This window comes from Tenrec ecaudatus, chromosome 6 (assembly GCF_050624435.1).
Source record: "Tenrec ecaudatus isolate mTenEca1 chromosome 6, mTenEca1.hap1, whole genome shotgun sequence".
NCBI classification, from domain to species: Eukaryota; Metazoa; Chordata; class Mammalia; order Afrosoricida; family Tenrecidae; genus Tenrec; species Tenrec ecaudatus.
Window position 1 is genome coordinate 96,075,713 of NC_134535.1, and position 24,397 is coordinate 96,100,109.

Here is a 24,397-nt window from a genome sequence, read left to right on the forward strand (position 1 = left end):
CTTACAGCTCTTATAACAATCCATACATAAATTGTATCGAGCACATCTGTATATAGTATATTGCCATCATCATTTTCAAAACAGTTTCTTTCTACTTGAGTCCTTGTTATCAGCTCCTATTTTTCCCTCCTCCACCACCCTCCCATACTCATGAACCCTTGATAAATTAGAAATTATTATTTTCATATCTTACACTGCAGTCTCCCTTCACCCATGTTTCTCTTGTTCATTCCCCCCCTGAGGGGGTTGTGTTATACGTCCATTATTAGGATCAGTTCCCCCTTTCTCTCTTCACCTTCCCCCTACCCTCGTGGTATTGCTAGCCCATTGCTGTTCCTGAGGGGTCTATGTGTCCTGGATTCCATGTGTCAAGAGCTGTTATGTGTCCCAATGTACATGTTCAGGTCCATCCAGATTTGTAAGGTAGAACCGGGGTCATGATAGTAGGGAGGAATCATTAAAGATCTAGAGGAATGTTGTATGCTTCATTGGTACTATATTGCACCCTGGCTGACTTGTCCCTTTCTGTGACCCTTCTGTGAGAGGATGTCCAATTGTCTGCAGATGGGCTTTGGGTCTCCACTCCAACCCTCTCGTTCGCATCGATATGATTGTTTGTTTTGGGTCTTCTGATGTTTAGACTTTTACAACCACTCAACTCCACTACTGTGGCTTTAAAATAGTCATAGATAATAGGTATATGAATGATGTGCTTGTGTCCCTTTGAAACTTTATTGATACTGTGATAAAAATCTAATAAAATTTTGACATGAAATATTATTCTTTTCATATGTTTAAGTGATTTTAAAGTATGGAAAACATTCTTAGCTCAAAGACCACACAAAAATACATAGAAGATTAAATTTGATTATGAACTGTGACTTGCCAATATCTGTAACAGCTTCATACATACCTTCTCCGGCTTTTAGTTGAATAGAAATGTATGTTCTTTTTGAAGAAATGGGAAGCAAAAAGTATTGTCCAGTTCAAGATTATGTATGCACATAGCCTTGCCTAAAAAATGTCCTGCATGTGTTTAAAAAGATGCTGAATTGTGCTTGACTGTTGAGCAATTTGCGAGAAAAAGATGGGACTTTCTACTCATGTGAAGAACTACAGTCTGAGAAATCTGCAAGGGCAATTCTACCCTGTAACTGAATCAGCGTGGACTTGATGGCAGTGAGTGTTGAACAGTCTGAGTTCTCCATTGTGACTGTAAAACAAACAAAAATTCAAGCTCATTTCTGTTGACTCAATTCCAGCTCATAGGGGTTCTATAGGACAGGAACGAACTGCCCCTTTGGGTTTCCAAGACTATAACTCGTTCAGGAGTAGAAAGCCTCATCTTTCTCCCAAGGAGCAGCCGGTGGTTTCCAACTGCTGACCTTGTGGTTAGCAACGCAGTTTAACCACTGAGCCATCAGGGCTCCTTTTATGGATGTAAAGACTACTTTAATGCTCCAGGTTTTTATCAAATAACCAAAATGGAAATGTGAAGTGGTCAACTGATACAAAACAAGAAAATGGATAAAGGAAGGAACTCTTGTGGCATCAAATACGGTTCCCGAGAAGCCCCTTCTATCATCTGACTACAGATGAGTTCCCAGAGGGTTCAATTTTGATTAGTGTCACAAACCTCTATGTAAATCTATCTAAAGGACTTAGGGGAATGAGAGAAGTGAAACACTGCTTTCATTTATTTAATAGTCACCTTGTAAATAAATACGAGTGCATCAGATATCCATTGCTAAAAATAGCATGTATGGGACTAGACGTTTTTTCCCTTCTCATTATTATAAAGACAAGAAAACCGAGGGTGGTGTGGGAAAATGAAGGAGAGGTGGAAGGAATTATTTTCTCTAATACAAAAGCTATGTCCCTATATATTTACAGGATATATCTTCAATGACAAGTTCTTTGATAGCTTCTGTGACCTTGTTTGATATCACAGATGGAAAATAGCAGTGGGAGATGGGGGGTGGGGATAAGGATAGGGTGGAGGTGGGGTGCGAGAAGCGGGACAAGAAAGGCAGAGTGAAATATTTGACACTTTGTTTTCCCCGGTGCTCCTCCCACTTGTCACGTTCTTTTCTGACCCTGCAGAGGCATGTGTATCAATTTTATGTTGATTCTCTGGACCCTTATTCATCTTTCTGCTCCTTCTCCCTCACCTCAGCATAGCTCTTAGAAATCTCCTTTTCAGCTCTTTCCCTTGTGGTATCATCTAGAAGCCGTAGAGAACTGATGTACATTCTGAAACTTTGCAGGAGTGGCGGTGAGCATGCTCAGTAGGAAAGCAGGTTTTCGTGAACAACTGCCCCGGATCCGCCTCTCCAAAAATAGCCGTTTAACTCTGAACTCCTGTTTAAGAATGTAACTCGTTCCTCTCTCTTTATTTTCAAGGTTTAGAGAGGGAAGCTGCAAGGACTCCTGAGGTCCCACCGCCCTCCCAGCCAATGGAGAGCTTGCGAGGGAGGAGCTTGGAGCAGCTCGATGCAGCTCCAGCTTCTGAAGGAATCATCCCCAGTAAATGCAGTGGAGTCTGAGTCCTGCTGCATCTGTCACTGTGGAACAGAATAAAACACAGAAGAGGAGAGACGCTGCGGACTATGGAACACCGTCAGACTTTCTGAAATATTTGCTGAGGATTCCCGAGAAGCATGATCTTTTAAAACCAATTATTTTTGAAGCTGGTTTGGATAACTGGGAAAATGACACATATGCTCAATGCAGCCGCTGATCGAGTGAAATGGACCCGATCGAGTGCTGCTAAGAGGGCTGCCTGCCTCGTGGCTGCAGCATATGCTTTGAAAACCCTCTATCCCATCATTGGCAAGCGTTTAAAACAATCAGGGCACAGGAAGAGAAACGAGGAAGCTTCCCCAGCTGCAGAGAACAGAGAAATACTGCATTGCACCGAGGCCACTTGTAAGACAGCTTCGCCCGGAGTGAATGCAGATTTCTTCAAACAGCTACTAGAACTTCGGAAAATTCTCTTTCCCAAACTTGTGACCACGGAAACAGGATGGCTCTGCCTCCACTCGGTGGCTCTCATCTCAAGAACCTTTCTGTCAATATATGTAGCCGGTCTGGATGGGAAAATTGTAAAAAGCATCGTGGAAAAGAAGCCTTGGACTTTCATCATCAAACTGATCAAGTGGCTTATGATTGCCATCCCTGCCACTTTTGTCAACAGTGCGATAAGGTACCTGGAGTGCAAGCTGGCTCTGGCCTTCAGAACTCGCCTAGTGGATCATGCTTATGAAACCTATTTTACAAATCAGACTTATTATAAGGTTATCAATATGGACGGGAGATTGGCAAACCCTGACCAGTCTCTTACAGAGGATATTATGATGTTCTCCCAATCTGTGGCTCACTTATATTCCAATCTAACCAAACCTATTTTAGATGTCGTCCTGACCTCCTATACGCTCATTCAGACGGCTACGTCTAGAGGAGCGAGCCCAATTGGGCCCACCCTGTTAGCAGGACTGGTGGTTTATGCCACTGCTAAAGTCTTGAAAGCCTGCTCTCCCAAATTTGGTAAATTGGTAGCCGAAGAAGCTCATAGGAAAGGCTACTTGCGGTATGTTCACTCCAGAATTATCGCCAATGTAGAAGAAATCGCCTTTTACAGAGGACATAAGGTAAGAGAAATTCAGGCAATGAGTGAAATGTGAGACTGTTCAAGCTGCTACTGCAATGCTAGGTACCATCTGTTGTACTGTTGATGGACCCACTTCTTTTGTGTTTTGGATGTCTATGACATCTAAGCCTGCATTAAACTACATGCTTCATTACCCTTTTAAATCACAAGCTGTTAAAGACTTATTATGATGTGAATTTTTCTAAAGTTCTGTGACTGAAAAGTACCCTACCTATCCTCAGTTACCCAAATATGCTCAGAATTCTCTTTAAAATATTTGCTTAAACTTGACCCCTTGGCAGGTAGTGCTAACTTAGAAGAATATGTGTGTTTAGAAACTAACTGAACATTTTTCATTGCGATGGGAAATTTAGTATAGTGTTACTATTATTTTGTTGCCATTCCTTTGTTTTTCAAGAAGGGGAAACATTATTTCATATGGAAGGCTGTTTTGACAGGTTTTACATGTGTAGTCAATGATGGAGTATTGTCAGTGTTAGGAAGCACAGAACATCGTCTCACAAAACAGCATTTTCTTTACTCTGAGCTCATGTTCAGCACCATATTTTGACACAAATACACAAAGGCTGTGAAATGAAATTGTGTCTGTTTGATGCACAAGCTAAGGTTAGAGAATAAATAAGGAGGCAGATGAAAGGAATTTGAGAATGTTATTTTTAAATGTTAAAGATTTTCAACATTAAGCAGGTTCCTAAAATAGCACAATTATAAAAAGCAGTAGTGTGTAAAAGTAATTAAAAACATTAAGCATGATAGAATTTTTGAACCTGGAGCACCTGAAATATTAGTAGACACGAATTAACAAAGTGCCAAGGTAGTATACTCTAAAATAAAATTAAATATAGTCTTTTGATCACCAAAGAGAATTATGTAAATTTTGAGGCAATAGTAATTATTAAAGTGGTTTTTTTAGCAGTCTGAAGAAGAAAGTCTAAAACACATTTAGAACTTCTGTTTTAAAATTGACCTCGGGATTGATTTGTCATTCTTCTTGACTCATTGTATTCAGCAATGCAAATTATTGTGTACTGTAGACTTCTTACTTAAAAGACAAAAATCCAGTAAACTGAGCCAGTGTGAACATAGCGTTAATTAAAAAGTGATAGAAGTTTCAGTAGGCTTTAAAAAGCCCCCTCATATATTTTCCTATGCTTATTTTCACTATTTTGTCATTTTGTTGTATTGCTGTGGTCAAAAGGGTAAAGTTCTAACATTGCTTATACATATATTACAGGGTACATTAATACCTTATAATTTATATAATTTGAAATAATAATTCACTTAGATGTGCTTCCTATTTCACAATATAAGTGAAAAAGTTTTAATAACAGATATGTGATGAAGATTAACTAATAAAGGCATAGTTCTAACATTAACTTGGATTAATCTACTGATTATTGGAATAATAGATGATGCTGTCTCTACGAATTAAAAATGAAATAACATGTACGTATCTTTTTTTAACATGTACATATCTTTAAAGAAGATCCTTAAGCACAATATTTACAATTCATGCTGGGTTAATTATTTTCTTCTTTCCCCCCTTTAGGTAGAAATGAAGCAACTTCAGAAAAGTTATAAAGCTTTAGCGGATCAGATGAACCTTATTTTATCCAAACGTTTGTGGTACATCATGATAGAACAATTTTTGATGAAATATGTTTGGAGCAGCAGTGGACTAATTATGGTGGCTGTACCTATTATCACTGCAACTGGCTTTGCAGATGGCGGTAAGGATATTTATGAACAATTTCAAGGATATGTGTACAACTCTTTCTCTCAGAGATGTTATTGCTACTTTTTATGTGGGTGAAACTGTACATAGCCACTCGGCTATAGTTCTTAATGATCAGAAATCGTGGAAAACATTATAAATTCCAATCAATTAGACCAAAAGTATGAAAGAAAGAGACAAAGAGCTCAAAAGACTTTTCTGGTTCTGAGACATTTCAGAAATCCCTGAGAGTCCACCTTGAGAAAAATCTTAATATTACTTAATATATTCCATTTAATAATACTACATAATATAGAATGATTCCCTAGCTAATTTTCAAAGTCAAAATAAATTGATACCTTCAGGAGGAATTTATAACACAATCTCTTCTCGTGTTTTGTCAACAAACAAAAACTTCACTTTGGCACATTTCAAGCATTATGCCTATAAATATAACTGAATATGACCTGGGGTGTGATTTGAAGAGATGGTTGATCACTTTAGGCAACTAAAAAGTGTTTCAGGGAGGGCACAGTACATGGGAGCAAGGGCTTCTTTACATTTGGGTGTCACAGGTAACACTTTACCTATAAATAACATAGATGGTTGTCCATGTAGTATGATTCAGTAGCAGTGGGGTGAGGTATCAGACAGCAAGTGTTTAAATTTGTCCTATCAGTGTCTCCACAGTTTTTACCAATATTTTTCATCCTTTGAAATAACTTAGATTAAAAAAGAACAAATAGGGCAATGCTAAATAAATAAAATTTTAGATGAGACCACAGGGTCTTAACTGACAGGAACAGAGGCAGTTATTTCATTGGAGAAGCAGCATTTTCATCTTTCCTCCAAATAAAACCTCCTTGTCTTTCCATTTAGAAAGCCATATGACCAAAAGTAGCCTTAGTGTTGAATGAACTAGATAGAAAAACATGAGCTTCTTGGTGAAATAGAGCTTGATTCAAATATTAACTAGCTCCCTCACTGATTATTTATATTGTTTTATTGTGTTGTGTGCCATGGATCAACTTGGTCTCACCGTGACCCTGAGAGTGGAAGTGCCCATAGGGTGCCCGAGACAGTCATCATCACAGGGACAGACAGGTCCTCTCTTCCATGCAGCCACTGGATGCCTTCAAACCACCAACCTTTCCTTTAGTAGTTGCAGCTGAGTTTAACCCTTGTGCCTTTTAGTCATGTTAACAAAACCTTTAAGCCTCAGTTTCCTGATCGATAAAGTGAGACTTGAATGGCTATGTTAGAAGCTTGTTATGATGATTAAACAGAATGATATTTATAAATCTGAGTGCACTCTTGACATCTGGTGATAATAACAAAAGACACCACTAGCAATACAGTAGCAGAAATATCTGCTACAGTTATTTCTGATGTACAACTAAGGGCTAATAGCTCTTTGTTTAAGGTGATATAATAAAAACAAGTAAAAATTACAATACACTTTTTATAGTTTAGAATAGTACTCCTTAAACCAGTTCTTAAAAAACCCTTGTCATTTTAATTCTTAGTATATATTATTAATTTTGATAACTTAATATTCATCAGTCTTTCTGTATAGTAAGTACTAGATAATTCAACTGTTGAGTAGACAGTACAATTAGACCACTGGAATATGGACTCACTATCTGCTTTATATTTAAAATTTTACTGTAAAAAACATTTTTGATAACATTTTAGTAGTTCTTTTTAAATCATTTTTCAAAATATGAGTACTTTTAGGCTTAATCCTTTAATAATGAAATGTAAAAAAATTACTTTTTCAAAATTTTAAACGAAAAGAGTACTTAAAGCCTGTGGACTAAGAAATTTTCTAAAACCCAGTTTTATAAAACTACGATGTTTTACTAAGAAATTTGATAAAATTGCATTTCTTTAAGCATATATAACATATCATGATACAACTCAAATGGCAAGATTAGGGTGTGGATTTTCTGTCAGTGCTTATAAGCGTGAGCCTTATTAGAATACCCTGGAGTAGTCGATACAGAAGAGAAAAAAATCAAGCTATTAATGGTGACAAATTAACTCCAAGAGACCAGAAAGAAGTAAACAATGTATGCAAAGAACATAACAAACTTACTTCTTCAGATGATGCAATAAAATAATATAAAAATAAATCCTGTAAATTCTAAAATGCACTCAATTAAATTAAACAATAATATTTTAGATTGAAAGTATAATTATCATGTTGATGTAGGGAAACAAAATACTTCTTAAAACTTTTCAAAAGAAAATTTTGATATAGAGGAAAATGATGTAAGAATTTCATAGAACAAGAAAATAATTGAGAGAAAGGAACATTATAATGAATGAATGTATGCTTCAACATTATAATTTCTAAAGGTATTATATGCGTGTTTGTATGTAGATGCATGTATATATTTACGAAATGCATATGACCTACAATAACTTATAACATGAAATTTTCTGAGTTATTTTTTACTCAGACAAAATAATTTCATTTTTATTTTCATTAAATTGCATATCTTTGAAGTTCTAGGTGTTAATGTTATATGCCATATGTTCTAACTAGACTTAATTTTCAATTTACATTATTCCCTGAGTTGTCCCTTCTGTTATAGATTAAGTGCATAATACTACACTTTGTGGGAAAAAAGCAGGGGAAATGATTAAATAAGAGAAGAATATTAAAGGAAAACATAGCATAGGGGTGAAAAGGAAAGAAGTAAGTCTTGGCTCTCCTGTTTAATAGTAGAGTCCCTGGGTGGTGTGATTGGTTACATGCTCCACTGCCAGCCAAAATAATAGAAGGTCTACCCACCCGTTAAGTGCCTTAGGTTTGCTTTAGATGATGCAATAAAATGATATAAAAATAATACCTACAGAATCCAAAAATTGCCAAATGGCTTGGTGATCTGCTTCCAATATGTCAAAGTCTTGGACACCCTATGAACTTTTACTGTTACTCTGAAACACATGGGACACAATGAGCTGCAATTGACTTGTTGGCAATGTGTTTGGTTTGGCTTATCCTTGGGAAAATGCCATTAACTTTATATGTTTCAGTTTCCTTACTTCAATATTGTGATAATTATCTTTCTAAGTCATTAATGAAATTAGATGTATGGTAAATATTCAGGTGGAACTCAGGTAGATACAATTGTCAATATATACTATATTCTTACTATATGAGCTAGGTCACATAGCTAGCTGACTCTTCTGCTTACTCATTTACCATCTTGGACTTTACTCTTTATATGACTCAATTTCCTCATGTCCCACACAGTAAAAATTATATCAGGGTTTTTAAAAGGATTAAAGAAAAGTACATCTGTAGTAGGTTTGGAATAGTGACTGTTGATTGGGCATCCTCAATGTTCCCTGGCATGATTATTGATGTTCTATTGCTCTGAAGGAGCAAGAAATTGAAAAGTGATTAGAAAAGCAGATGGTGTAAAATATGACAAAATAATAATTTATAAATTATGAAGGGTTCATGAGGGAGGGGGAAGCAGAGAGGGAGGGGGGAAGATGAGGAGCTGATACCAAGGGCTCAAATAGAAAGCAAATGTTTTGAGAATGATGATGGTAACAAATGTACAAATGTGCTTGACACACTGGATGGATGGATGGATTGTGATAAGAGTTGTACAAGCCCCCATTAAAATGATTTTTTTAAAGAAAAGAAAGAAAACCAGAGATGAAAATGTAGATAGGAGGAAGAAATAAATTTGGAAGAGGGGGAAAGAAAAATATTCCTATAGATTGCTTTACCATCCACCTAAAACTTCAAGCGAAATCTTCCATAAGGATAGTATTATGTTCAGGTTACCCATTTTCACATGTAATCATGTCATTTTTTCAAAATTATGTATGGAATCATATCAGAAGATAAACTTCAAGTCATTTAATATTCTGCAGGCCCAACCAAAAGCCAAACTCATTATGATCAAGTTGATGGCGACACAAACAACCCTATAGGGCAGGATCAAGCTGCCTTGTAGGACCCCAAGTCTCTGAATCTTTAGGGGAGCAAATAGCCATATCTTTCTCCTGCGCAGCAGCTGGTGGGTTCTACCCACGGACATTCCGCTTTGTAAGCAAGTCCTCTACTCGGGGTTTGGGGGCCCAGGCCGGTCAACTTTTGTCTAGGGTCATCATTGAATATTAGAAGCACCAAGCTTTGAAGAGACATTATCTAACTCCTAGTGCAATGCTTTTTCACTCTCTTTTTTCTGGACTGTGTTGTCATCACAAGGAGCCCCTGTTGGGGTAGTGGTTATGAGCACCACTGCTAACCACAAGGCCAACAGTTCAAAATCACCAGCCACTCTGCAAGAGAAAGACGGGGCTTTCTACTCCAGCAAACAGTTATAGTCTTACTAACTCGCAGGGGCAGTTTTACCCTACCCTATGGGGCCGCTAGGACTCAGTATCCAACTTGAATACAGTGAGTTTGGTTTTGGGTGTGATTGCCACCATACTAGCTGTTTCGAACTGATTCTAAATTAGTTTGAGACTAGGTAATCACTTGGGGCCAACTGGTTGAAAAAGCATTGTGGTAATTATATGTATAGTTTCTATTTATATAATTTTTCATGATGCTGCCTTTTAAATTTTTCCTGTGTATTAGAGAAAGATTTGAATTATGTGCAGAAAATAGATTTCTGCTGGCTATAATCTCAGTTTTTAATATTAGCAGCCCACCTTTTTTATCTTCACATCAAGAATAGTTCTGGTAAGGTCAGGCAAATCTACTTATGGTTCCCTCTGACCATATTTATCTCAGCCATCTGTTGTCATTAGGTCCTAGAGAGTCGACGCTAACTCCCGGCGACTCCATGTACTCATGGGCACTGATGCACAACATTTTTAAGGCTGCGACTCTACAGAAGCAGAGCACTAAGATCACTAGGTCTATCTTCTAAGGCACCCCTAGGCAGACTCAAAGCACCAACCTTTCAGATTATCTCACTGAGGAATGTTACTTAGATTATGCCACTCAGGAATGTCACTTAGCAGGCAGAAAAAAAGAGTCATGTAAACCCAGTGCCCTCAAGTAGAAGGATTGATACTGTGACTGTAACAATGGGCTCAGGCATAGCAACAATTGTGAGGGAGGTGCAAGGCCGGGCAGTATTTCGTTCTGTTCTGCATATGGTTACTATGGGTGGGAACCGACTCAACAGTACCTAACAACAACAAACTCGGTGTACCTCCAATAGGGTGTTTATATCTGTGATTGTGGCATGGAGCACCAGAAATACCAACTAAGAGAGGCTACTAGAGTGGAACACAGCCCTGCCTGTACCTTACTAAAGTGTACCTCCAATGAGATTATATTCATAGATCCTGCTGTATTATCATATCTCCTATTCCGATACCCAATGATTCAAATCTGTTAGGGGCTAATTAGAATATAAATATCCTTCTATTGACCAATTTACATAGAGATAATATGTATGTGAAAGATATGTTTTGATAGCTAGAATTAGCTATGCATATAAATAGCTATACTTTAAAAAATAAAGCATACATGCCAACAAGGATACAGTCAATAGTACCACTTAATGAATTGTCACCAAGTGAACACATCCACAGAATCACAATCACTATTCAGAAGAAATAAAGCCTTCTGCAAGCTCCCATGTTAGTCCATAGGTGATGAAAATAGTGGACACATTCAGATGCTAACCAAAATGCTGGAAGTTCAAGTCAATCCAGAGGAACTACCCTGAAGGAAATTCTAGTCATCTACGTTTGGAAGACCAACCATTGAAAACCCTGTGGAGCACAGCTGTGGTCTGTGACACAGACAGGGGTAGGGAAAGCACAGCAGCTAACCTCAACAGCAGCTAATCTCGTTTACCCTTTGGTGACTGGCTTCTTTCCGTCAACATTATGTTTATGAGCCTTCCATGTTGCATGCACTTCTGAATCATTCTTTTTATAATATATTCCTGTATATGACTATATCAGTTCATTTAGTTCATCCATTACATCACTGGTAAACCTTGGATTGTATCCAGTTTGGGGAGTGTTAGAAATAGTTCTGCTATTTACCATTGTTGGTACATATCTTTTGGTATTTACATGCATTTCTGTGGATATTTACTTAGGTATATAACTGTAAAAGCAATTTTCTGAAGAAGTTCTGTCAATTTATATTCTATGAAGTAGTGGATGAAAGTTCTAGCGGCTCCATGTTCTTCTAAATATTTGATGTCAGTCTTTTCCATATTAGCCATTTTCATAAGTGTATAGTGGTACTTCAATACATTGCATTTCTCTGATGACTGAGGAAAGTAAGTATTTTTTCATTTGCTTATTGGCTATTTGAATACCCTTTCTTGTGAAGTGTCTTTCTATCTTTTGCACTTCCTAAAATCAATTAGAGAAAGCAGGTGACAGTTCTGATATATTCTGTATAAGGATTAAGTATGTATTCCATGGCTATTAATTGACTCTAACTCATAGTGACTCATCGTTTCTGAGACAGGAAATCTTTACTGGAGCCGAGAGACTCATCTTTCTTCCACAGAGCATATGGTGGGTTTGAACCACCAACTTTCTAGTTAACGTTCCAACGTTCATTTAATAGCACCTCCAGGCCAACTCTTAGGTAGAAATATAACTGAAAAAGTGCATTGCCATTATTCCCACTCCTGTTCCTGGATTCTATGTGTTGTGAGCTCACATCCCTTTCTATACCTGTGTACATGTTCTGGTCTAGTCTGAAAATGGGGGAAGGGAGCTTGCAGTCGGTGTGAGAGATGAAAGTAATAATGTACAATCTATCAGGGGTTATGAGAGTGGGGCGGAGAGGGAGGGTATGTAGTGGGGAGAGTGCTGATACCAAGGGCTCAATAGAAAGTAAATGTCTAGAAAAGAATGAAGCCGACATATGTATAAACATGCCTGATTCAATTGATGTATGGATTGTGATAAGAGTTGTACAAGCCCCCAATAAAATGATTTGGAAAAAAAATGCATTTCCATTAAGTCAATTCTGACTCATTTTGACCCAATATCTTCTGTGAGTTTCCAAGGCTATAAATCTTTATAAAAGTAGAAAGCGCGATCTTTCTCCTGTGGAGCAACTGCTGGGTTTGAATTGCTGACCTTGAAGTTAGCAGCCCAAATCATGACCCATTACATCATTAGGGCTCGTGTGTGTGTGTGTGTGTGTGTGTGTGTGTGTGTATAAGAGAGAGAGCGAGGGCTCTGGTTTGTAGAGAGAGGGCTATATGAAGATATATACATGACAGTGGAAAGGGAAGACTAAGTGGGAAATATATATATATTTTTTTCTCATGCAAGCTTACCTTTCCACTTTTATAATGATGTCTAAGAGAAGTTTATAAATTTAATATATTGCAATTACTCTATATTTTTCTTTTGGTTACTTATTTTATGTACTGTTTAATAAATACTTGCCTAACAAAACTCATAAAGATAACTCATAAAACTCATAAAGATTTTTGTCTTCTATAAACCTTATTGATTTTTTATTTAGATCGTAGATCAATTTAGAAGCAATTTTTATATTTCATGTAAAGTAGGTAAGGACATAGGGTTTGTTGAGATGAAAAACATGTCAAGATGAAAAAATATAAAAATAAATAAATTTAAGAAGTACTTTGGGATTATAATCTCAGGAAAAAGCATGAAGGAATTATCTTGTTTTTTAAAATTCTTCCTCAGCTTTTTAGTGAGATGGTAACAGATATGACCATATTTAAATACTTATTGTTATAGAGTTATCAATCATGATAAAATGAGAAAATATAAAACAAATCCTTTAGTGATAAACTTTTGACAGAATATCATTTTAAATATTTAGAGAGAAAAATAAAATGTGTTGACCTCAAATACAAAGTCCATGAGTATTTTAAGTCATGGATTTATATATCTGACACTGAAGAATCTGGCCTTGTCACAGAGGGCAGACAGTTGGCTGCTATGTGCATGACAAAATATTACTGGCACTACCCTCACAGTACCTGCCAAAGAACAGCCAGTAGAAGAAAAGTCACATTAAATCTGTGGGGACATCTTTGTTATTTTATTGGTAAATGCATAATAGAAATCCAATAGACCTTAATATGCCACAGTAACATGGAAATTACCGTGTCATATTAAGCATCAATTCATTCTGTACCAATATCTCCTTCTTAACAAAGGTTGTTAATAGAAACTACTTTCCAAATCCTTTCTAACCCCATTTCATAACATCTTAAAATTATTTAACTATTAGCCAGATTCTCTATGAGCTGAAACTGCTAGTATTTATAGTGCTATAACTGAAAGCAGTTCCTTATTTGGAAGCATATGGAGATTTCCTGGTGCTTTTTTGTGTAGTAATTTAAATTTCATCACATATTAAAATGTGTCTTTAGATATATCTACAGCCCAGTGCTAGTTTATATATCTTTCACTCTTCACTTATACCAATGCTCATCATCTTTTTCTTTCTTCAGTGCACACAAACTAATTGTGGTTCCTTAGAATAGTAATTATTTATAGGGCTAATACTGGATGGTTCATAATCTAAAAGTTTACCACAGTATATAATGATTTGTATACTTAGGAAACCCAGTGCCAGACACCAACCCATCTGTTGTTGTCTGACAAGACTATACTTGTGATCTATCAAAATTGTGTGTGGTTGCCATGGTTCCCCTCAAAGTCTACGTCTCCTTGAAGCATTTCCTGTCCCTTGTAGTAAAAATCTCATATTAACTGTCAGTTTAGAGGCTCTGTGTTTAGTTGTTTGGAAATGTGTCTCCAAGCCTTCTAAGGGAAGAGTTTGAATTGTTCCTGAGTAACCCACCATATCTTGCCATAGCTCGTGCAGGTAGTGACTCAGTCACTATCTGTCGGGTGAATTTTGCCTAATGTCATGCCTGATTCTCTTTAGAAATCAGCTGAGCTGCCGATGAACAAGTAAATCTAAAAGTATCTGGCAGCAAGACACAAGTTATACATTTGTTATAGAAGGGAAAAAAGTTTATATTGAAACAAGAAAGCAATAACTATCAAAATAGACCAACTACTATCTATTTCATTACTAACCTAAAATGTAAATTTATAACCTTTAAAATATTGCTTTGGAGCTAATCTGTAGAACTATCTAGTGAAGAATTGATTTGATGGAAAGTTTAAAATAATGGTCTAACTTGCTTGATGCTCTCCCTCAAGAGCTCATTGACGGTATGGGTGCTATAACAGAGTGTGGTGAAGAAACCAGATGGAGCTGACATTAGGAAACATAGCATCTGGAGCCTCAAAGGCTTGTTTCCAAAGCAGCAGCCATCTAAATTAGATGTCAACTAAGTTCACATGGAAGAAGCACACCAGCCTGTGTTAGCCAAGTATTGTAAGTAATATAATCCAAATCTAAAGGAGGAAATGGCATCGGAGTTTAATTGCAGACCTCTGTGGTTGACAGGTCTCTACATGGATAATGCCGCTGATGAATCCCCTCTGAACATAGCTAAGGGAGGTGAACAGCCCCGTTACCAGACGTACTCAGGTCAAAGTGTAATATCTTATCCTTTATCTCCCCATTGACCTATTTTAAAGCTGTTTCAGTTTAAAAGAAAAAAGTAAAGAGGAACCCCACATCAAGTAAACTCCTGGTGAATCCCTTCTGATCATGAACAAAACATGACTGGCCTTGCTAACATGCAGACGCCGTTGGAAAGTGAATTGTTGCAAATGCAATCTGGTTAAAATTTACCACTTTGTCTCTTGATCCACCCTTATGATCCCTTTATATTTGCTCTAGTTTTTAAAAATATATATTTTCTGCTTTCTTTTTAATCGAAGTTTTTATGTTTTTACTTTGTTATGCTTATTGTTTGTTTGTTTGTTTGTTTGTAAATATTTTTCTGTAAATGAAATCCAGGATAGGTAAATCTAAAGAGATAGTAACTGGATTTAATGATTCCACGTGGGCACAGCAGGGAAGATTGATGGGAAATGAGAGCTATTAATGATGAGTCTAAGAATGAAGAAAATGTTCTAAAACTTATTGTGGTGATAATTGTTCAACTCTTCTTGATGCAATTGAACTGTTGAGTTGTATGATATGTAAATCATATGCCAATAAAACTGATGGGGGGAAAAACAGTCTGGGAAACCCACAAGAGGTAGTCCTGCTTTATCCTATAGAGTAGATGTGAATCAGAATGGACTCAATGACAGTGAGAGAGAGAGAGAGTGTGTGCGTACATGTGTGTATAACCTTGAAATTGTGATAAAATCTGGGGAAAATGAATAAATCTTATTTATTAAGATAATGACCTATAAGATAATTTTGAAAAGTAGCATTAACATTGAATTGATATACAATAATAACAATAATACTAACTGACAAAAAAATAAACTCATTGCCATTGAGTCAGTCTTGACTCATAGTGACCCTACAGGCAGTGTAGAACTGCCCCCTGTGAGTTTCCCAAGCTTTTATTAAACCTTTAACAAGTAGACAGCCTCCTCTTCCTCCTGCATCTGGTGGGTTCAGACCACCGACCTTGCAGTGAGCAGTTCAGTGCTTAGACCACTCTGCCACAAAGAAGATAATAATAGTTAACATTTAGAGCACTCATCTTGGGCCATGTAGTGGGCTAACAATTCATTTGTATTTCACTTATAAACCTCACAATAGCCCTTTAAAACAGGGCTGCTGAAGATAACACTATTATTTCCATCATTTTTCAGATGAAAAATGGTTTTCAAGAATGATAAATGGTTTACCCGCCTTTACAGCTAATAAGTTAATAGAGACTGGATTCAAACAGTCTGAGTCCTGACTTTTAGTCATAATTCTTCATTGGCAGTAATTTACTACATTTATCTCTTTATGCACCCACCTTTCCATCCACCCAACCCACCGATGCATTAAGGAGTGCTATGCACGATATGTGCAGCTCCAGTGGTGTCGTGGTCACACATTGGGCTGTAACCCTCAAGATCAGCAGTTCCAAACCAGCAACTCCGTAGAAGAAAAAATTAGCGTTTTCTACTCCCATAAACAGTTTTTCTCTGAAATTCACAGGGCCCGCTCTACCCTGTCCTATAGGGTTGGTATGAATCAGTATTTATTGATGGCAGTGAGTGATGTGATATATATTAGGCTAGTACTGGGACTAAAGAACAGTTTTGACCATCAAGAAATTTATAACTTTTTTAGAAGAGACAGGATTTTCAGGAAAAGCTATATTTTTATTTCCTTTTTCAAGTTCTCTTTTGAGAAAGGAGAAAACACTGGCCGCGAAAGGAAGAGAAGAGGATTAATGTCCGCAGAAGTCACATATGCCGGCCCTGGAGGACTGATAGGATATGGTGCGTTTAGGGGACTTCAGGAGCTGGCGAGAAAGATTGGTTAAAGAGGTAGACTCATGCCAAATTATAAGGGTAAATGATTTCGGTCTCTTAAAGAACCACACCAGAAAGACTTGCTTATTTTAAGTTGCGGTATTTTATTGTTCAGACCAACTATAGTAAAGGCAAGAAGCAGAATATGGAAAGGATTGAAATAATGTAAAATGAAAATATATTCAGTTCAATAGATAAAATTGTTCTAACTTTTCTAGATAACCAAAACAAGATGAATCGTTAAACAAAATATAGTAAAAATGCTGCTTTTCAATAGCATTTTAGGAGGTTGCTAATATTAGTTAAAAGTTAATGTGTGATTGCTTTAGCCCCAATTAAATTAATAATTAACATAAAGCATTTAATTATTTGGGAAAGCTCAATTGTTTCATAATTTGCTTTTAGAGTTAGAGGACGGCCAGAAGCATGCTATGGTTAGCGAGCGGACAGAAGCCTTTACCACGGCTCGAAATTTATTGGCCTCTGGAGCTGATGCTATTGAAAGAATTATGTCTTCATACAAAGAGGTATTTGTATTTCTTATCAATTTAATCTAGATAACAAATATGAACGTCAATCAAATAAAGCAAAATTGCCAGGTAGTATTTTCAAAGTCTATTTCTTCTCTATCAAAAGTTTCTAAGAACATAATCAACATTAAGGGCACTGACTCCTAAATATTTTGCTGCTAATACACTTTAATTTGTATACTATCAGTTGTTAGTCCTCTTTTTTATGTATAGTATGGCATATTTGTTTGGGGGTTTTTAAAAATCATTTTATTTGGGGTTCGTACAACTCTTATCACAATCCATACATCCATACATTGTGTCAAGCACTCTTGTACATTTGTTGCCCTCAACATTCTCAAAACATTTGCTTTCTACTTGAGCCCTTGGTATTAGCTCCTCATTTTCCCCTCCCTCCCCGCTTCTTCCTCCCCCATGAACCCTTAATAATTTATAAATTATTATTATTTTGCCATGTCCTACACCATCTGATGTCTCCCTTCACCCACTTTTTAACACACACACACACACACACAGAAACCTAAACTAAATAAAACTTCCCTTAGTTTTATACTCTGGAGCCCAAATCCCAAGATTTAAATTCCTATTCCAGTATTTGCAAATTTCATGTTCAGAATCAATCCAGTTTCTCAATCGCATTGAGGCGAATGATAGCGATGTCTCTGTAGGCATGTAGAATGTAAATATACTGGAACTAATCCTATGAAGAAGGGCCACTGATGGCACGCGGCCGAGCACTCCACAGCAGCTGGTTGTAATGGTACTAGTAATCTACCTTGAAAACTTGTGCTCATTGCTGTAACTGTTCAAGCCGTTTACCCACTTAAAAAGTCTTCCTGTTTCCGTCTCCTTATTTTCCATGCCATGTTTCTCTAGGTGCCCAGTACATCTGGTGCTTTAACAAAGCAAACAGACCCCACTGCTATTAAGTCCACTTCAACTCAGAGTAACCCTACAAGACAGAGTAGAACTGCCCCCGTAGGGTTTCGAGGCTGTACATCATTGTGGAAGCAGACGGCCATATCCCCGACCTTGGGCTTAGCACCGAAGTGCTTTAATGGCTGCCCCTTTCTGGTTCTTTGCTATCTTATAGTTCTCTACCTTCTGAACCTGACATTGAGCTCCTTGGAGGCAGGACTATCTTACTCATCTTTAGATTCCAAAGCCCTTTTTAATGTTCAGAATCGCTTTATGGGTCAATAAGAATTTATAGAAATAATTCTATTAAGACAAACATATCACAAGTCTTAAGAATGAAAACATTCTCTTTTTTTTTTCATTTCAGATATCATATACTATTCCATGCACAATCATTCTAACCAATAGAACTCTGATGGCCTTGTGGGTCACTTGCTGACTTCTAACTAAAGGTCAGCAGTTAAAAGCCACCAGCTGCTCCATGGGAGCTAGTTGAAGCTGTCTGCTCCGGTAAAAATTTAAAATGTTGGAAATCAAAAGGAGCTGGGCTACTCTGTCCTATAGGTTCAATACAATTCAGAATTGACTTAATGACAGTGGGTTTTTAATTTTTTTGATATAGATAGCAACACATATAGCTAGAACACCATGATAAATTTAGCCTCCTATTACATCAAGCTTGAATAAACAATATAAAAGAGATACACATTTTAAGATCTCCTGACAGAATTTTAGAGTCAATAGTAACTGGTTTCTCAAATCAGATTTTAGAAAGAAAATAAAAAGTAAAGCCTCTTGTTTAGAGCCAAATAGTCAAAGCAACTCAATTTTAGGAGCTATTCAAAAAGTAAATTTTTAACTTGGAGACATAGTCCTTAGGATAGATTTTTGATGTAATAAGTTACTTATTATATCATGACAAATCAAGTTTGTTCCTTTCACATTTAAAGACTTTGCTATCTAAATCACATGCATTAATTTTTCCAGATTGTCTCCAGTTTAACAAATGATTGCATTTGCTTTATTTGTCTGACTGTACTTTGAATGACTGTGTTTACTTGTAAAGAACATTATTAACTGTTGTGACAGTCTATAGAAGCATCGTACTTCTCTGCCAGCTCCAGAGAGAGCAGGGTTTCTTTTAAGACTTGTGTCTCGGGAGAAACCTCTATTCTGTGTACCAAAGTAATCTGACCTTAGGCACACCTCTCTGTTTTGGGTACTCCTTCCCAGTCCCTTAGTGGGTTACACGTGGAGCTGCTAACAGGTTAGGGGTAGTCACCACTTAAAACCCATCAACAGCTCTAGGGGAGGAAGATGAGGTTTTCTGCTCCTATAAAGATTCACAGCCTCAGAAACCTTGGGGCAGTTCTCCTCTGCCCTAGGGCCACTGTGAGTCACCGTGGCAGTCAGTTGGAGTTGGAGTTTTCCCTAGTCCTACCCCAGTCTTAGTTCACTAACTTGTTGTCGCCTGCATTTCTTCATCTGGACTCTACTTTTGGTTTTGAAATTTGGCACATTTTTTCTATGCAAGTATATTTATATTTACCAAGGGTTTTATTTAACATGTAATTGATTACTCTTGACTCTCTTCTGGTCTACTTGGGTATGCAAAGGGTTCTTCATTTAAAATGACGTTTCCTTTTAGAAATTGACTTTTAGATGATCATAACAATAACCTGAAAGCATGAAAAGTTGGTGTAATTATAATCTCTCAGTGAAGACATATCATACAAGCTTTTAAAAAATAATATTTGTTCATTTACCGCTTAGTTTTTGCATACACAAAACATTACACAAATGCCAGCCTTATTGTTTTCTATTATTTATTCATATTTATCATCAGCATGCCTTGCTTATTGGTACTAGTTTCCTAATGAATCTTTCCCTAAGGAAATGGTCCTTGTGCTTTCCTGGTGCTGGTCTGGACAGGTGAATCATCTTTCACAGTCCCCTAATATCAAGGTGTTTTCATTAATAGAAAAACAATAGGAGATCCAGCCAAAAGTGGACAGATGGAAAGATAGGAACAAGACAGGATTCTGTTGAGCCTTTGGAAACAAAGCAGAACTTCATCTCATCCTATCTTATAATAGCATATAGAAAAAACTCATTTCATGTTTTCTTTGGGCAAATAGATCATGTTTTGCTTGAAAAGAAGCTGGGTTGTGGGATTTGGACTGAAAAGATTGGCGCTTTCACTGAATTTACCCTCATCATAGTATCCTCTAAGCAAGAATATTTTCTTTGGCAAAACATAGAAAATTTAACAATCAATTTGGCTCAGAGCACTCATTTTGCAATAAGAATAAAATGTATTTTTTACAAAATAGAAAAATATAACCAAAGATTATGGTTCTTTTTTTTTTCATTGAATAAGCTTGAGCTTCACAAAAAATTATATTTGTCTGCAATAAAATTTCTTGTATAAATAGGGACAAAATTAGGAATGTAATGAAAATATCCTTAAGGTTCATAAACATTCTGATATCTTTATATTTCATTTTGAACATTGACTTGAATACTCTTTTTTTTAAAAATAATTCTAATCAAAGCTAAGGAGCTCTGGTGGCATTATGAGTTAGGCATTGGGCTGCTTACCACAGGGTTGGCAATTCAAACCCACTAGTTGATCTGTAGGAGAAAGATGAGCTGTCTGCTCCAGTAAAGATTTACAGTTTCGGAAACCCTCTATAGGTGGGCTGAGTCAGAATCTGACATAGTGGGTTTTGTGTTGGGGTGCAAACAGAAATATCATCAGTTCAACTCCACCATCTGCTCCGCAGGAGAAAGATGAGGCTTTATGCTTTGGAAACCCAAAGAGACACTTCTGCTCTGTGCTCTGATCGGTTAGATGTGAGTAAACAAACATTCAAAGCCCTGCAGTGTCAGCGGGGCTTTGAATGAACAGCAGAGGAACGGCAATCACCCGTGAGATGTTATACCGCGCTGGGGTACCACTGACCCATGTATAACCTGAACCCCACGAGTATATACATGGGGATATGCGGTATATATAAAACTAAATGTCCATCTATTTCTCTGTTGGTTTTTAGATCACTGAATTAGCAGGCTATACTGCTCGAGTGTACAATATGTTCTGGGTCTTCGATGAAGTGAAACGAGGCATTTATAGAAGATCTACTCTTGCTCAAGAGCCAGAGAGCCATACTAAGAATGGAACTAACCTAGAGTTACCCCTCAATGACTCGTTGGCAATCAAAGGTATTCCACTCAAGTGTTTTTATTTGTCCTATATGTAAGTGTTTATTTTATCAACAGAATTATACAAATACACATTTTATTTAAGGCAAAATTTTAGCATGATTTTGGCACACTGCACATATGAAAGGTGAATTTTTGTTTTAAAATTTGACTAACAAATAGCATTAGGTCTAATGCCATACTGTTCTTCATTATCTTTCATTTTAAAACTTACGTTTGGTGAGCACATTTTTAAAATATTACTCCAGGTTAAATGTTATTTTTACAGCACTGTGGGATTGTTTTTGTTGTGTTTGATTTTTGGAGGAAAGGTTGATTCAGGGAAAGAGTTGTATAAAGCATGCCCAAGTCTATGAGGTAAATAAGATTTTACTCTCATTTTGTTGCCGGCATTCTGTTATCATAAAATAATTCTTCTGTGAGTTATTTGCTAACTAGAAATGTCAGAATATAAAATTCACATGAACATTTGCTTCAGGTATAGATATCTATATTTGTTTCTATGACTTATCACTAAGAATCATCTCTATAATGAGTTCAGCTGTTATGCTGTACCATATTACATTTTAAGTTGTAATGCAAGTTAATAATAACATATCCTACTTTTATAACTTAAACCGTCCCTTAACTCGTAGGCAATGTTATTGATGTGGATCACGGAATTATTTGTGAAAATGTTCCCATCATTACACCAACGGGAGACGTGGTGGCTTCCCGGCTAAACTTCAAAGTAAGATGATGTTCAAGAATCTTCTGATTGTTGCCAGCACACTAACACAAAACAACTCAGAATTCATGTACCTTATGTTAAATGCTTGGAGGAGCACATGGAAAGGAGGGGAAATCAAGGAAGGTATGCACAGCGGCTCAATTACAGGAGCAATTGCTTCCTCAGAAAGCAAAGAGAGAAATTTGATTCCTACTACTTTTTTAGTCAGGTTGAAAATCAAAGTTACAGTGAGTAGTTTTGTAGAAGTAAGACATTTCCTCAGAAATTAATATCTAGGAATAAATTTCATTAACATAGAGCCTTGTAGGAATTATTAAAATGCAAATATATTTACTAAAGTGTGAGAGTAAAGGTCATTAAAATTTTAATTCTGTTAAAGTCTCTAATTTAATTTATATTTTACATAATCCATTTAATATTACAAAAAATGATCAGAAGAATCATGAATTAGAATATGGTTTTTTAATTCTGTTGAGAATAAAGTTATTTATTATTTAATATACCTTGATTATAGAAACCTGTAAGGTGTAAAAATATGAAATAACCTGAGTCCTTGATTTGAAGCATTGTAAAACGGAGACATTCCGACTCCAAATTCAGATATGCACATTAGAGTTAAACACAAAGGAATTTGCTACAAAGCATTAATGACTTTAATGAAAGTAGTTGGGTTATACAAACACGTGACTGGACTTGATAACAGAATTCCAAGCCAAACGATATGTTTGCTAATCATTTTAATATGGAACTTAATTCATAATCATTCAAATGTATTTGCAGCAAGCTAAGGAGCCTAGTGGCACTTTTAAGACAGGATCAATAATTCAAAGTCACCAGTGTGCTCCACTGGAGAAAAGCCAGGACTTCCTGTTCCATGATTTCAGTTCTACTCCGCCTTGTGACACCTCCATGAGTCCAACGAGGTCCAATGGCAGTGGATTTAAAAAGCAACAAAACTCACAGTGTGGATTCTGCTTCACAATCACCCTATAGGACAGTAGAGAGTAGAACTGCTCTTGATGTTTGAGGTTGTAAGGTTTTACAGCAGCAGACAATCTCATCTTTCTCCTGTGGACCAGCTGGTCGTTTGAAGCGCTGACTGTGGTGAAGATGCCTGAAGTTAAAGGAGATGAGAAACACTACAAAAGGGGGGAATCCTTTGTTGATAAATGTAAGAAATAGTTTCAACTGCAGTTGATCCGTTTTCATTTTGTTTTCATAGATTTATAGAATTAATTTAGGCATTTGGTTGCAAACCACAAGGTTTGTAGTTCAAATACACCAGCCACTTCATACAATGAAGATGAGCCTGTCTGTCCCTATTAAAATTTACAGCCTCTTAAACCCTATGGCATAGTTCTGTTCTGTCCTATAGGGCCACTCTGAGTGGAAACTAACTCAATGGAAATGGGTTTGGCGTATATTATATTAAGATCTAATGTAGAGATCTTAAATGGTGATTTGATGATTAGGATTAGAATGTGAGAAATCATTAGGTGTTAGCAATGCACCATAATCTTAGTAGATTAAAAAAAATGTCAAGAGACCCATCTAGATTAAATAATTATTTGTTAATAGGCTACCATTTGGTAATTTGTGGCTTTTTATGGTTTTTTAGTCAGCTTTGCTTCCTTAGAATTTTTGTGTTAGGCTTTTTGGTCAAAATGTATTATTCTTATTCCATTTATTTAGGATTTGAATATTGCATTTTACTCCCTATTTGACTACATTAGTATAAACATACCTTTATTATACATTGTTCAATTTATTTTATATAAAATTAATAAAATAATTCTTAATATAATATAAATACTTAATAGACTTTAAAGTTCTACAAAGTGCATGTTATTATATTATATAGTTTTTAATAAGTATTTCTTTCTGACTAAGGTAGGGATTTGCCCTTAAATTCTTAGGTCACCAGAATATAATAGAAATCTTTATTCCTTCTGCACTGATTAAAAGCTATACAGATTATTAAAGAGAAAACTTCATTCATTTATTTGTCCCTTGGGATTAAAACACATTTGAAAAATATGTGTGCTTCTACTACATAAAATGTCTTCCCCCTCTCTGTAATGAAAGAGTACATGCACATAAGCTATACAATTAATTCTTTCTATGTTCTTCTCAGGATTTTAAAAAAAAACTATGCTCTCAAAAAATGTTCAGTGTGGGCTACATTTAGGGAGAAAAATATCAATGAGGTTTTATAGACTCCAGTTCGCTCTTGGGCGTGTTCTTGAAGA

The 24,397-nt window shown here is 36.4% G+C and overlaps 1 protein-coding gene across 4 annotated transcripts in view; it reads left to right on the forward strand.

Moving 5' to 3' along the window:
- The first annotated feature begins 2,711 nt into the window (after positions 1 to 2,711).
- Positions 2,712 to 24,397, forward strand: part of ABCD2 (ATP binding cassette subfamily D member 2) — a 59,677-nt gene continuing 37,991 nt past the window's right edge. For 2 of the 4 annotated variants that reach the window (XM_075553028.1, XM_075553029.1), the window contains exons 1-5: positions 2,712 to 3,650; positions 5,220 to 5,400; positions 17,157 to 17,272; positions 21,250 to 21,418; positions 22,054 to 22,148. In XM_075553028.1, the coding sequence (XP_075409143.1) occupies positions 2,712 to 3,650; positions 5,220 to 5,400; positions 17,157 to 17,272; positions 21,250 to 21,418; positions 22,054 to 22,148 (1,500 nt within the window). Of the gene's footprint in view, positions 3,651 to 5,219; positions 5,401 to 17,150; positions 17,273 to 21,249; positions 21,419 to 22,053; positions 22,149 to 24,397 lie in introns of all 4 variants that reach the window. The other 2 variants (XM_075553027.1, XM_075553030.1) reach the window with 2 other exon arrangements.